Source organism: Sceloporus occidentalis, unplaced genomic scaffold, assembly GCF_023333645.1.
Source record: "Sceloporus occidentalis isolate IW3139 unplaced genomic scaffold, rSceOcc1.0.p SCAF_5, whole genome shotgun sequence".
NCBI classification, from domain to species: Eukaryota; Metazoa; Chordata; class Lepidosauria; order Squamata; family Phrynosomatidae; genus Sceloporus; species Sceloporus occidentalis.
In genome coordinates this window covers 89,718,086-89,730,545 of record NW_028316985.1, presented here as the reverse complement: position 1 = coordinate 89,730,545, position 12,460 = coordinate 89,718,086, and the positions used below count along the sequence as shown (strand labels likewise).

The 12,460-nt window shown below is 39.4% G+C and overlaps 1 protein-coding gene across 1 annotated transcript in view; it reads right to left on the bottom strand.

Moving 5' to 3' along the window:
- Positions 1–9,583: 9,583 nt before the first annotated feature.
- SEL1L3 (SEL1L family member 3) overlaps positions 9,584–12,460 on the bottom strand; it is a 43,972-nt gene continuing 41,095 nt past the window's right edge. The window contains exon 24 of the mRNA XM_089524703.1: positions 9,584–11,489. Within this exon, the coding sequence (XP_089380829.1) occupies positions 11,323–11,489 (167 nt within the window). The 3' untranslated portion in view covers positions 9,584–11,322. The remainder of the gene's footprint in view (positions 11,490–12,460) is intronic.

Below are 12,460 nucleotides of genomic sequence, written 5' to 3'. Positions count from 1 at the left end.
TCAGAAGAGGTGGGTTTGAGCCTCAACTCCCATCCTTTTAGCAATAACCCAATAAAGACAGAGGCACTTAAGCTATAGCTCTGATGTTATTATCTTATTAACCTCCTTTTATTACTCCAGTCCAACCAGAAAACTGCTTGCACGGTGATTTCCACCTCTAGTATCTACAATTTGACGTCATACTGATGTCACAATGGCCTTCCATACATCGGCATCTGTTTTTATTATGGCAATTTCTATAAGTACAGTCTTAATTCCAGTTGACATCTATCTGTATTTGATCTTTAAGGTGCATAAATTGCACAACCATATTTGGAATATGTTTAATGGAAAAAGCAATTGATAATAATATGGCAAATACTGTATGGGTGTGTGATAAGCACAATAAAATGCCCAGTGACGTAGGTCTTTTCATTAGCCAAACACTCTGTTTTGCTCTCACAAAGAGCCACCATGGATCACTTATGGTAATTTCCAGTTACCTGAGGCTAGCTCATGGCTTATAATCAAAGATACTAAAGGTAGGAATAACTGAAGTTGCAGAGATATCTATCTCGTCATTCCTACTGTAGTTACCTTGACTTGTTATCCACAGGGCAATTCACGCATTACAGTAATTCCCACATGTCTGGCATTATTTCTGTTCTTTGACACTGTGCCATTCCTATTCTTACATTAGAGGTGCAGCATGGGTTGGAAATACATGACAAATCACTCCTTTAGTTCCTCACCACAGATTTAAAACTTAGACCGGGCCCCTTTCACACTATACAGTTATAGTGCTATGATTCCATTTTAAATGCCTTGGTTCCTTGCAATGGAATTTGCAGTTTAGAGAAATGTACTGAACATCCTCTGCCAAGAGCTTTAGTGGTCCACAAAACTACAAATCCCAGGATTCCACAGAATGCATAGTGGAATCATAATGCTGCAAATGAAACAGTGTGAAATGGCTCCAAGACTGAGACGCTTATGTTTTTCCAGGTGGTGCTGAACTGATACTACTGACCAGGTGGGCAAGAGTTTATGAGAATGGGAGACTTTTCATTCCTACTGGAAAACTGAAAGGGACAGTCTGGGTCATGCCAATGTAAGCACGAAGCATCTCTTCCCCTTGTACAACCTAGCTTTCTCCCTGATCCAAACACCTTCTGGGAAAGAGTGCATAAATATGCATTGCCGCCTCCTATGCAGTCCCAGATTAATGGAGGACATGGGATCAACAGGCTCAGCACAAGACCAAATTGCCTCTCTTTTTCTCTTGCCTTTGTGTTATGCTAGAAGATATTGTATAGGTTTCTTAGGCCTACCAGGAGGAGGAGTAAAGTGGATGCCTCGGGTGGGCAACTGCTTTGGATTATGAAATACAACCAAGAACTGATGTTTTATTGTTACTAGAGTCTAACTGCCCAGGAGAGGTGCTTTTTGGGTTAAGTCAATGGGTTCAAAGCACATATGTGCTATTGACACATTTATGTTAAAACAACAAGCAACTATTTAAAATAATACTTAAGCTTTGAATATACCAATCACACACAGTGACTCTTTCCCCCCTTTAATTTATTTGCAAACTGAAATTTTAACAGACAAATTTAAGTAGTAATAGGAAATACAACACTAATGCAACAAATAACTCCCCTGGCCCACCAAGCTCCTGATAGAATAGCAACCTGCAAACAGAAACACATTGTGCTTTTAAGATGGGTTACCTTACAATGACTGATGCGTCACTGGAGACTGAGGCCCTTTGATACTACATAGTTTTAACACTAAGATTTTAACTGTCATGGTTCCAGGCACTGTGCTATAATTGTATAGTGTGGAAAAAGCCCTGATTGAGCATCTTTCCAACTATTATGTGGTACATATCTAATAAAGCAATATAAAGTGATGCTGAATGTTCTCTGTGTGACTGCTACTTGATTTTGGCAAGTATCTCTTTCAGCCAGAAAATCAAAATCAAGGAGTTAGAAGGAGTCCTATGGGCCATGGCATCCAAAACCCTGCTAAGTGCAGGAAATCCAGCTGGACCATCCCCAGCAGGAAGCTGTCCGGCATCTTCTGGAAGATGTCCAGAGAGAAGGAGATCCCACCATTTCTCTAGGCAACTGGTACTATTCCCAAAACACTGTAACTGTCAAGATGTTCCTTCTAATGTTCAATCTAAATCTATCTCCCTGTAACTTACAACCATTAGACTTGGTTCCACTTTCTGGGACGGCAGAGAACAGCACCTACTTCTCTGTGACAATCCTTGAGGTATTTAAAGAATGCAATCATGTCTTGACTTGGTTAAAACATAAAATGTAAGACCCTTTTCAAAAAATTCACCGTAAATCAAGCATCTTCAACATTAAAATGTCCCAAACCATTTTGAGCTAGGTACAATTTCTGAGTCTTTCCAACCACTGAGGATCCCTAGCCTGCTAATAGGAATATCATCAGAACTTCATGATGAGTCTCTTTTAAATCTCCAGTGGAGTTTTTGTTTTTAAATGCCAGTTCAAGTTTGCTTTCACACTACACAATTATAGCACTGTGGTTCCGCTTTAATTGCCACAGCAGCATCCCATGGAATCTTGGGCTTTATAGTTTGGAGAGAAACTAGAGCTCTCTAGCTGGGAATTCTAAGCACCGTAGCTAAACTGCCAATCCTTGCTCTAGTAGTCTGGATAGCACAAATCATTGACTGGACCAGAGTAACAGATGTCAAGCATCAACTGTGGAATGGTTTGATTGGTCTTTCCTGTTTACTCACTAATACAGAATTCATGGAATGTTTTTTCTTCCATATTGCTATCCACACAGTAAGGGCTGTTCCCAGATCTTTCTCTGTTCAGGCCTCTGTTCTGCATGTTTGAAATGTAATGTCAGTACCAATCCTATGTATAGGGGAAAGCATTTAGATTTTTTTGGCATACCTGGCTGCCAGTATTCTGAAGTTGTTAGATTATGGGCAGCTTCTTTTGCCAAGACTGGATTGTTATATTGTGAAGCACAGATGCATTTTAAATAACATTGTATTTCCTGAAATATTTAATTTATTTGCTGCCTTGAAAGTGGAGTTGTTGTTGTTGTTGTTGTTGTTGTTGTTATTGTGTGCCTTAAAGTTGTTTCTGGATTCTTATGACCCTAAGGCGAATCTATCATGGGGTGTTCTTGGCAAGATATGTTCAGAGGAGGTATAGCATTGCCTTCCCCTGAAGCTGGTATAATCTTGTAATGCCTCAAGCTGGGAGAGTGGTAAAAGACTGGATGAGAGAGAAGAGGCTTGAGATGGGAGGTATGAAATCTATGCCACTTTCCCCGCACCATCACTGTTGTTTTAAAATGAGGTTGGATATAGATATTTTGGCTTTTTAAAAACTTTTATTTATTTCAGTTTCACAAAGAATACTAAATCAACAAAAACAACATGTTCAAACAGGCTTAGGATATAGGAGTTAACAGAAAAACAAGTATAAGGGACACTTAACAGACAATTCCACTAGAATAGTTACCTGGATGGTGTTGTACTATTTAGGTGAATACGAAACTTCACTTTGGAAGCCTTTTATGATGGGGTCAGGACGGTTCAAGCTGAAAGCATCTCTCCATAAGTCAGCAGTTCCTGACAGTGGTTTGGGCAAATGTGAAGTAGATATCACACGCACACATACACACACACACACACACTATTATCAATAAGAGATGATTCAATAAAAGGAGTGTGATTTCTTTTGCCAATTACAAGAATTGATGGTGTAGGAAAGTTTTTCAAATAACCATGTGTCCTAAACTGTAGTCCCCAATTTTTTCCAGAGTGAAATCTCACATCTTCCAGGGGCAGCGATTTCAGTTCTTGCAGCAGCAGGAAGGAAGGCCATTAGGTTTTTGTGTTTAAGAGCACTGTTTTCTTTGGTATACAAATGAATAAGATTATCACACAGTAATTCACCTAAGGGATAGACATGGGATTTAAAAGTCAAAGACAGATTTTACTGAACTGCCCTGTAGCTGGGCACTATGCAACTTGTATGCCATCTGTGCTTCTTTGGGCTTCTCATGCAGTGTTTCAAACATGGGATTTTCCTTGTCGGTAAAATCTGTCTTTGACTTTTAAATCCTGCATCTATCCTGTGGGTTAATTGTTGTGTGATAATGTCCAAAGCAACAAAAGCACAGGACAAAAATAGATGATTTCTTTGGTGAAAAGTGAGATCTAGTTTATGGCCACTGTTCAACATTTTTTAACTTTAGGGCATTCTATCCACATATGGAGATAGGAGCTAGTCGGTTTGCCTCCCCTCCAGCATTTAGCCATTTTTGATCATTGGGTGGGAGTTAAATACCATTTTTGAATTGTTTTCTTTCCCTTATGCTGTCTGATCTGGACTTATAAGGGGGAGAGGCCCAAATATGGAACCAGTTTGAGTCTGAGATGTTCATACCAAGGTCTGACTGCCATGTTGGTCTATGAAAGAAGCCATTCTCATATGTAATCTCCAATAATATTCAATATACAATTGCAGCCTCTCCTTTACTTTGTGGGTGATTGTCAATGCATAGTGACTCATAGAGAGTTAGTGGCCATGGAATTTCTCCTTTTGCTGCCAAGCGGGTGGCAAAAGAGTAGACTTGGTGGATTTGAAATCATGTCATTTTGATATGTTGCAGTTGAATGGAAAGAGATTTCTTTGTTTTAGGGTTTCCACCCATAAATAGGTGGTATAGTCCTGGATCTCTCCATTCTTTGAACTGATTAAGTTTATCTGGCATATGGAATATGGAGAAAGTATTTCTGAGTGTCACTGTCATGAAAACTGTGATTAAGGCCAACTTTTCAAAGCATATTTCTTCAGGAATTCCCCTGACCTATTCACTGAGTGTCACACAGATTATTATCTAAAGTAATTACTGTAATAAATAGACACAAATCTGGTTTCATATCTTGGGAATGATAACACTTTATTTAAAAACACGTATTTGCTGCCTTTTCTTCATCAGGTGAACTAAAGGTGACACAACTGTATAATAATATTAAACCATCACATTATCAACAATGTATCATAAAACAGCCATAAAAGTACAGCATTCCAATAAGAAACAAAGAAAACATTTAATCAAATGCATTTTAAAATAGCCATGTCTTGTTTTTGTTTTTTTAGAAACACCTGAAAGAGGAAAGTGATGGAGGAAAAGCAATCTTCTCAATGGGAGCCTCCACCAAAACCAACCTAATCCAAACAAAAGAAAAACATTCTTAGTCAAAGCTCAAAAGACTAAGGCATCCAGAGAAAGGCCCCAGCTAGAGAATGAAGGCTGCTGGAAGGAATAAAATGAAGAAGGTGATACATAAAGGACTCAAATCCAAAGCTGGTAGGTCCTTAAAGGTTTGCTGAAATCTTGCTACAAGAGATGTGTCACAATGTTCCACACAGATGGAATAACGAAATGTCTTCCATCTCAGCCCTGAAACTCACTGTGGAGAAAACAGGCAAGTCAAAATGTTGGGGAGTTAATCTAGAAAAAGGTGGGGACTACTCCCAGGAGAAAGTATAAAAAGAGAGGCAGAGGTTTGCGTTAAGGAGTGTGTCAATTTACCCTAAGGGGTTATCAGCCAAAGAGGCTGGGGTGGACTGCTGTGAGCGGCAATTAGAAGGGGCTTAGTACCCAATTTAGGGGCAAGAATGGTCTGGAGTTAAAGTGGATGTGTTAATATCCTGCGGGATAGATGCATATATCACTAGGAAGCGGTGGATATTAGTAAAGGAATCCAAAGAACAGATGGAATAAACATTAGGAAACTGAGGAAGTTCAGTTAGTGGCTGTGGTCACATATAACCGGAAGGGTTAAGAGATACAGAAAATAGAGAAAGGTTCTGTGGGAACTAAGGCGGGATACAGACCATGCAAAAAGGGTGGTCTGCTGCCACCTCCATTTCCACCGGCGGAAAGCCTCAGCCTCCAAATGTCAAGGCTTCCCAGCGGCGCAAAAAGAAGCTGCAAAAAGCAGCTTCTTTTTGCGTTGTGCTTGCGACGCCCAAGTGCACAAATGGCGCACTCGGGATGTCGCCAGCGCGATGGGACGTGCGGACGCTAGGCGTCTGTTACGTCAAAATGGCGGCACCTGTGTGAACAGGGCGCCACCATTTTGTATGTACTCCGTACATACTAAGGTTGCGGGCGTCTAAAAGAGATGCCCCCAGGCAACCCTAGTACGTACGGAGTACATACTTGAGTGCTCATCTGTTCAGGGCCTAAGCTTGTAAAGAAACATTTATAAAGTCAAGTAGAGGAAACTGTTAAATCTTGTAGCTACTGAAGCACTTATATGCCGTATCAATTTTGAATACTATTTCGATTTCCTCATTGTCTTGGTTGAATTTATGTAGGTCCTCCGTGGTCTTTATTTTGTTTTCTATGGCCTGTTACAGACTGCCAAAATAAAGCTGCTTTGGGCCTCTTTGGAGGTATGCTATTTAAATGATGCATGGGTCCTAAGAGTCCAGAGGTTGCGCCAAAGCCACACTCCATTCCTAAGCACTGGAGCGCAGCTTTGGTGCAGCTTCCGGATTCTTCGGATGCATGCATCATTTAAACAGCATACCTCCAAAGAGACCTGAAGCAGCTTTATTTTGGCAGTCAGTAACAGGCCTATATGTTCAGCAGTAAGTCTGCCTTTGCACTTTCTTTTTTGACCTTCCTTAATACTTAATACTTCTGAATAGACATGCATAAAACTAAGTTGTGCTATTTTTGCTGAGTGGAAAAATGTCCAGTGTTCAAAATTATTTAAGTAGTGTGTGCATGTGGGTGCATGCATACCTGTCTCCACTATACTCAGATGTGGCCCTTGGAGACAAACAGGTTGTGCATTCCTGTTTAGGGAAGTACAAACTAATTGAGGACTACCACCACACCCTACCTGCACCAATACCATTCATCACCAAAGGCTTCAGTCTTTTCTAGATTAGGCTTTAAATTTGTTGTGTCCTGTGCAGTTTTTATATCTGACAAACAGCAATTTCAGGAGTTCTATCATTTCCTAGGATCAGAGGAAAAAGAGAGAGTTGGGTGGCATCTGTATATTGATGTCAATGCAGTCAAGATTTCTGAATGTATTCACCTAGTGAAGAGGAGTGGCAAAAAATTACTTAGTGTTGCTCAAAGGCCCCTCCATGTCAGAATTTTTAAAGTATTCATTTTTAAAAAAACACTGAGACAATCAATGGGTCATAAAAACTATGACCTTATCTGAATGAGGTTTTTTAAAAAAATAGATCCATAATAGGAAGGAAACACACACAGAAATGATCCAAAGTAAACAACAATAGTAAAGTGAGTGAATAGAGGTTTACTGAGAGAAATACCTATGTTGACATGATGTCTGTGTAAGATCTGCAAAGCAATTCTGTCTCTCTTGCAGCATCGTCATCAAATGTCCAACTAGTGGTTATTTTCCCTACCAAGGTGCGCGCTCTTCTTTAATTTACCCAGTTTTACAAAAATTTCCAGGCCGAACAGCTAATCACTACCTGGCATCCTCAAGGATGTAAATCCACAAATTACTGAGTATATGGTTCAATTTTGTGCTGTCACCATTGCTACACACAAACAAATCATTAAGGATCAGACTTGTGGTTAAATGATGGAACAAGATGTTAAAGGATTGCCTCTTTTATGTTTCCTCTATGTTGATGTGTAATGCTTCCTGTTTACATGTGCATTTGGGTTTTAATTTGTTTTTTATTAGTTTTGTAAGAATACTTTTTATTGATAGTGTTTTTATAACTTTGAGATGCTTTGGTCAGAGACCGTAAATAAATTACAATTACAACTAGTGGTTGAAAAGCCTTGGCCATCAGATTCACCTAGAAGGATAAAACTGTTTTTGGAAGATGAAAGATTTCAAAATTGGTTACATGTCTTTGCGCTCTCTTAATGTAACAATGCTACCAAGTCTTAGCAAACAAGAAATATAAGCATGATGGGACAGTTTTGTATGACAAAATATATTTCGCAAAGGTCTAAGGCAATTTGGATCTCCAAAGAAACATCTCTTTTTGTCTTATTAATGGAACTTGAAGAAGCCAGCGGACCTCCAAAAGCTTTCATGTATTTTGTGCTTTTTGGTTGGCCATTAAACGTATCCACAAATCCAGTGTTTTGTGGATTTTGGATGTTACTGTACTTTGCCACTCAGCTAACATGATTATTCCTGGATAGGTCTTTAGTCATGTATAACTGTGGGAGAGACATGCAGTTTTCCCTTGTGATGACAGTCTTAAAGCAAGAGATGGTCCTTCTTGGTAGTTCATACTATGTGATTTGCATAGCTGTGTCAAGTTTGGTCTGAATAATAACTTTATCAATACATGTGCAGGAGACATGGCTTGGGGCACTCTGTAAACCACCACTGGTTCAAATGTAAAGGCAAGCTATGGAATAGTTTCTAGGACCATCTGCCTTAGCTATATAAATGTTTTGGGTAAGACAGAGATGCTGCTTGCCTCTTGGGAGAAGGTAAGTAGAGACAGGTATGGTTATTGACTTGACAGCAAGATATATCCCTGTGCTGCGTCTTGCCTTCAAGCAGACACACTGGAAAAGGACAAAAAATAAAGAGACATAATGCTTTTAAATTTTAATTATTACTGTTAAGTTTATTTATATACTGTTTTTCCCTAAGGAACTAAGAATGGCTTAAAAGATCGGAGACAACAGAGGAATGCTCTCCCTGCTAAATGGAAAGGCAGAATCTCACTGTTATTGTCAGTCTGTTTTTGGACATAACAGTAGAATTCCCTCCATCCTGATCACCTTTCCAATCAGGAAATGAATGGAAACAATGGGAATTCCCTTCTTGCATCTCTGCCATATTCTACATGGAGAAAGCAAAAATGTGTGATGGGGAGTAAGGCAGATGAAGTCATGGTGAAGGGTCAGGAGCTTGGGCAAAGCCCTGCTCCCTTACACACCATCTGTTGTTGTTGTTGTTGTTGTTATTTTCTTATATCTCACCTTTCTCCCAATACAGAGACTCAAGGTGGTGAACAACAAGTATAAAACAATACAATTTGAAAACAGTACATCAATATTCAAATATATAAATATAAACATTAAAAACAATTAAACAATTTGTACTAAGTTGGTTGTGAGAGTAGATGGTACTGTCCAGTTCCAGACATCCAATCCAGTTCCCTACCTCTGCACTGGATAATTGCATGAATATTATCCCCCATAGTCCCTCAATCCAAACATTCCTGTCGATGAATCCTGCACCTATCTGGCTTCTTGATTAGAGGTCTGTCTAAGCTTAGCTTCCAGAATAAGGAAGAAGAAACCGATGCTGCTTGTTATATAATTTTCTTTTTTTGATTGGCAGGAGGTGAACAGCTCTCCCCACCCTTTCCCCCCAGGAAATGTTGCAAATGCTGAGCTAGCTAATAATCAATATAAGAATACCAAGCTTTCCTATTCAGTGGGATGATTCACTCCAACAAAAATCCCCAGGAAGAAAGGCTGACAGATTATAGTAAAACAAAAACACGAAGACCATACATTTATAGCAATAGAAAAATAATTTTATTAACAACTACTATACATAAAAAAGAACAAGGTGAGTTTATTTGACAACCCGATGAAGACTGGTAAGAATAATAGCCTTCTTGTATACTGGATGCAGGGGACTAAATGTTTTCCTGGTTGGGAGAACAGAGTGGCAGTATATTCTTATCAAAACAGAATTTAAATAATCCTAGAGCTGAGGTGGGAAAAGCAGGATCCTCTAGATGTTGTCCAGCTGCAACTCCTAGTACCCTGAGACAGTGGCTAATAGGGCAGAATGTTGGGAGTTCCAGTCCAGCAACATCTGGAGGGGAACACATTGCCAAGATCTACTCTAAGGAATACTGAAAGTGCTGCTCATAAATTATCTTCATAATCATTACAATAATCCCATAAATTTGCACTTGACAGTAACAATAATCAACTCCATGTTCTGCCTTATAGGTGTGTTTTAATAACTGATTGTTGTAGGGTTGTGATAATCATCATCACTGTCCTTCATTTTATTTATTTAATATAATTTCTAAACTGTCTATCATAAATTAATTTCGTTATGTACAAAAGACATAAAAATCATATAACAGCATATACCAGTATGAAACTCCAGAAACAAAAACTAGTAAGATACACTACAAGAAAGGACATCCTAACTAAACATAAGGAAGAACTTACAGATGGTAGAAGTTGTTTGACCACGGACTAGCCTCCCTTGGGAAGTGGTTTTTAAACAGAGATTCGATACCCACCTCTGGAGGTACTTCAGTGATGGGTTGGATTGGATGCCCCTTCCATTTCTATCATTTGACAAACAATCACAATTTCAGAAGATTTCTAGAACATGTAACAGATGTTGCCTCCCATAAATTAAGGTGCTGGGGTTGCAAAAGCTTCCTTCTAGTTCACTACCAGACAATAGTGAACTGACCACAGTACAAAAAAAATCTCTCCAGTTGACTTTAGTGCCCTTAACAAGTCTATAAACGGGAAAGTGGTGTCTCAGATAAACTCAGGTAATTGTCTTCAATTTGCTGATGAGTGTGTGTGTCAAGCTGGTGTCTTAACAATGACTGTCCTAAAGCCATCTACTGAAACATCTCAATCTTGATTTTTTTCTTTTTTAGGTGAACAGAACCTTCCTTTTTAAGGCCATTACATGTCCAGTGGATATCACAGGGTAATTTGACCTAAATCAAATTATCCTTCCCACCTAGTGGAAACCTGCTGAATAATTTGTTGAACAGCATATCAACAATTATGTAAATCCAACTGAATCAACAGCCTATTCTAGTTGGGACTCACAAGTGGATTTTGGCCTCTGAAACTACAAGTCTGCCTCACAAAAGCTAAATTAAAGTGGGAGAATGCTTTGCCCAACTTGTCTTGATAAGTTATTTCCCCACAAACTGCATTACTCAGTGTTCTAATAATCCGATTGTTTGAAAGGAACAGATTTGCCTTTCTCAGTGATAAAACAAAACTGACTATGATCAGTTCACACAACTTCTAAAGACAAAAAATAAATTGCCTTGATTTTTGCATTTCACAACCCTACATCTGAAGTCCCTTCCTCTTAGAATCAGTCCATTGTCCTTGCTAAAACAACTTTTGAGTGAAGTTGTCAAAACTCCTCCAAGCTAAAGCAAGAAAGCAAGAGTCTGACCATGAGATTCTGCCTCTAGTGTGTATCCCAACAAAATGGGGTTATCTTGCACTTGGTTGAAGAAAGGGAAACAGTTCGACTTTTGAAGGCAACAGCTACTGAGAAATTAGGTCTCAGCTGCTAGAAGAAGGATGTTGAGGATTTAAGCCAATGTCTTCTGCATTATTTGGAACAGGATGTTCTTCACGCTCTGCCACTCTGCTTCCCTGAGTGTTTTCATCTGGGGAAGAATATTCAGCTGCAGCCTGTCCAGGGACTGATGATACCTGGGGGTGAACACCTGATGGAAAGCACAATACAATCAATAAAATAAAAATACCAGTATTTATACAGTCACATGCAAAAGTGAACCTGGACTGTCGCTTTAAAAATTATGACATTAAAATCTGGCAGGTCTGGTCCAAGACATTTTGTTACACAGCTGAATTTTTCTTCAGTGCTGGCAATGGGACAGTGCCCCTCCAGTTGCACCTGGGGGTAGCAGGCTAGCTTAGGGGACCCAGAGCAGAACTCAAGGTGGTTACAGTACTTTGCTGTTGTTCCCTACCCCTCATCTGCCACCTGAGTCATCTCACTCAGCCAAAGTAGCTGACCCTGGCATCTGGGGCCCTATTCCAAAATCATTAATGTGCAGTGCTAACTTGCTCATGCACTGCTATTTGTAAGGATCTCTGTGTGCATTATCTGCTAAAAAGGCAGCTTGTTTTAACACTAGTTATCACCTCTGCTGTGGGGAAGAACAGCCCCTGGATTCAGTCCCTTGTGCTTGAAAGTTCTTACGTGGGTTGATGTCCTTTCCTCTGTATGACATTCAATGCAATTATGCAGTCAGTTGTATTGAGATGAATAGAGCTTCTGTCAAGGTAGATAACCCTAAAATTATGTTGTAAAGCTATCAATTCAATTATATGGCTATCCAGACAGTGTCAAAAGGAGAGAAACACAAGAGCTGTAAAGGAAATTATCTCTTCCTGCTTACCCATTATCTTGCCTTGTTAATATTCTACTAGGAAATCTTTTTATTTTTTAACCTAGTGGAATGCTATAGTTGGTTACTGCCTAGAAACAGGCTGAAACCAGTTGCTGAAGCTATTCAGATGCTTCATACGTAGGGAGAACATTCACCAGTTTCTTTTTAATATTTCTTTTTCATCCCAGTTGCAAGTGAAACTACACATGCTGGCAAACCCTTCTGTTATCTCTGATGAAGGATCAAAATTGTTGAACAATGTAATTTCTCAACAGATAGCT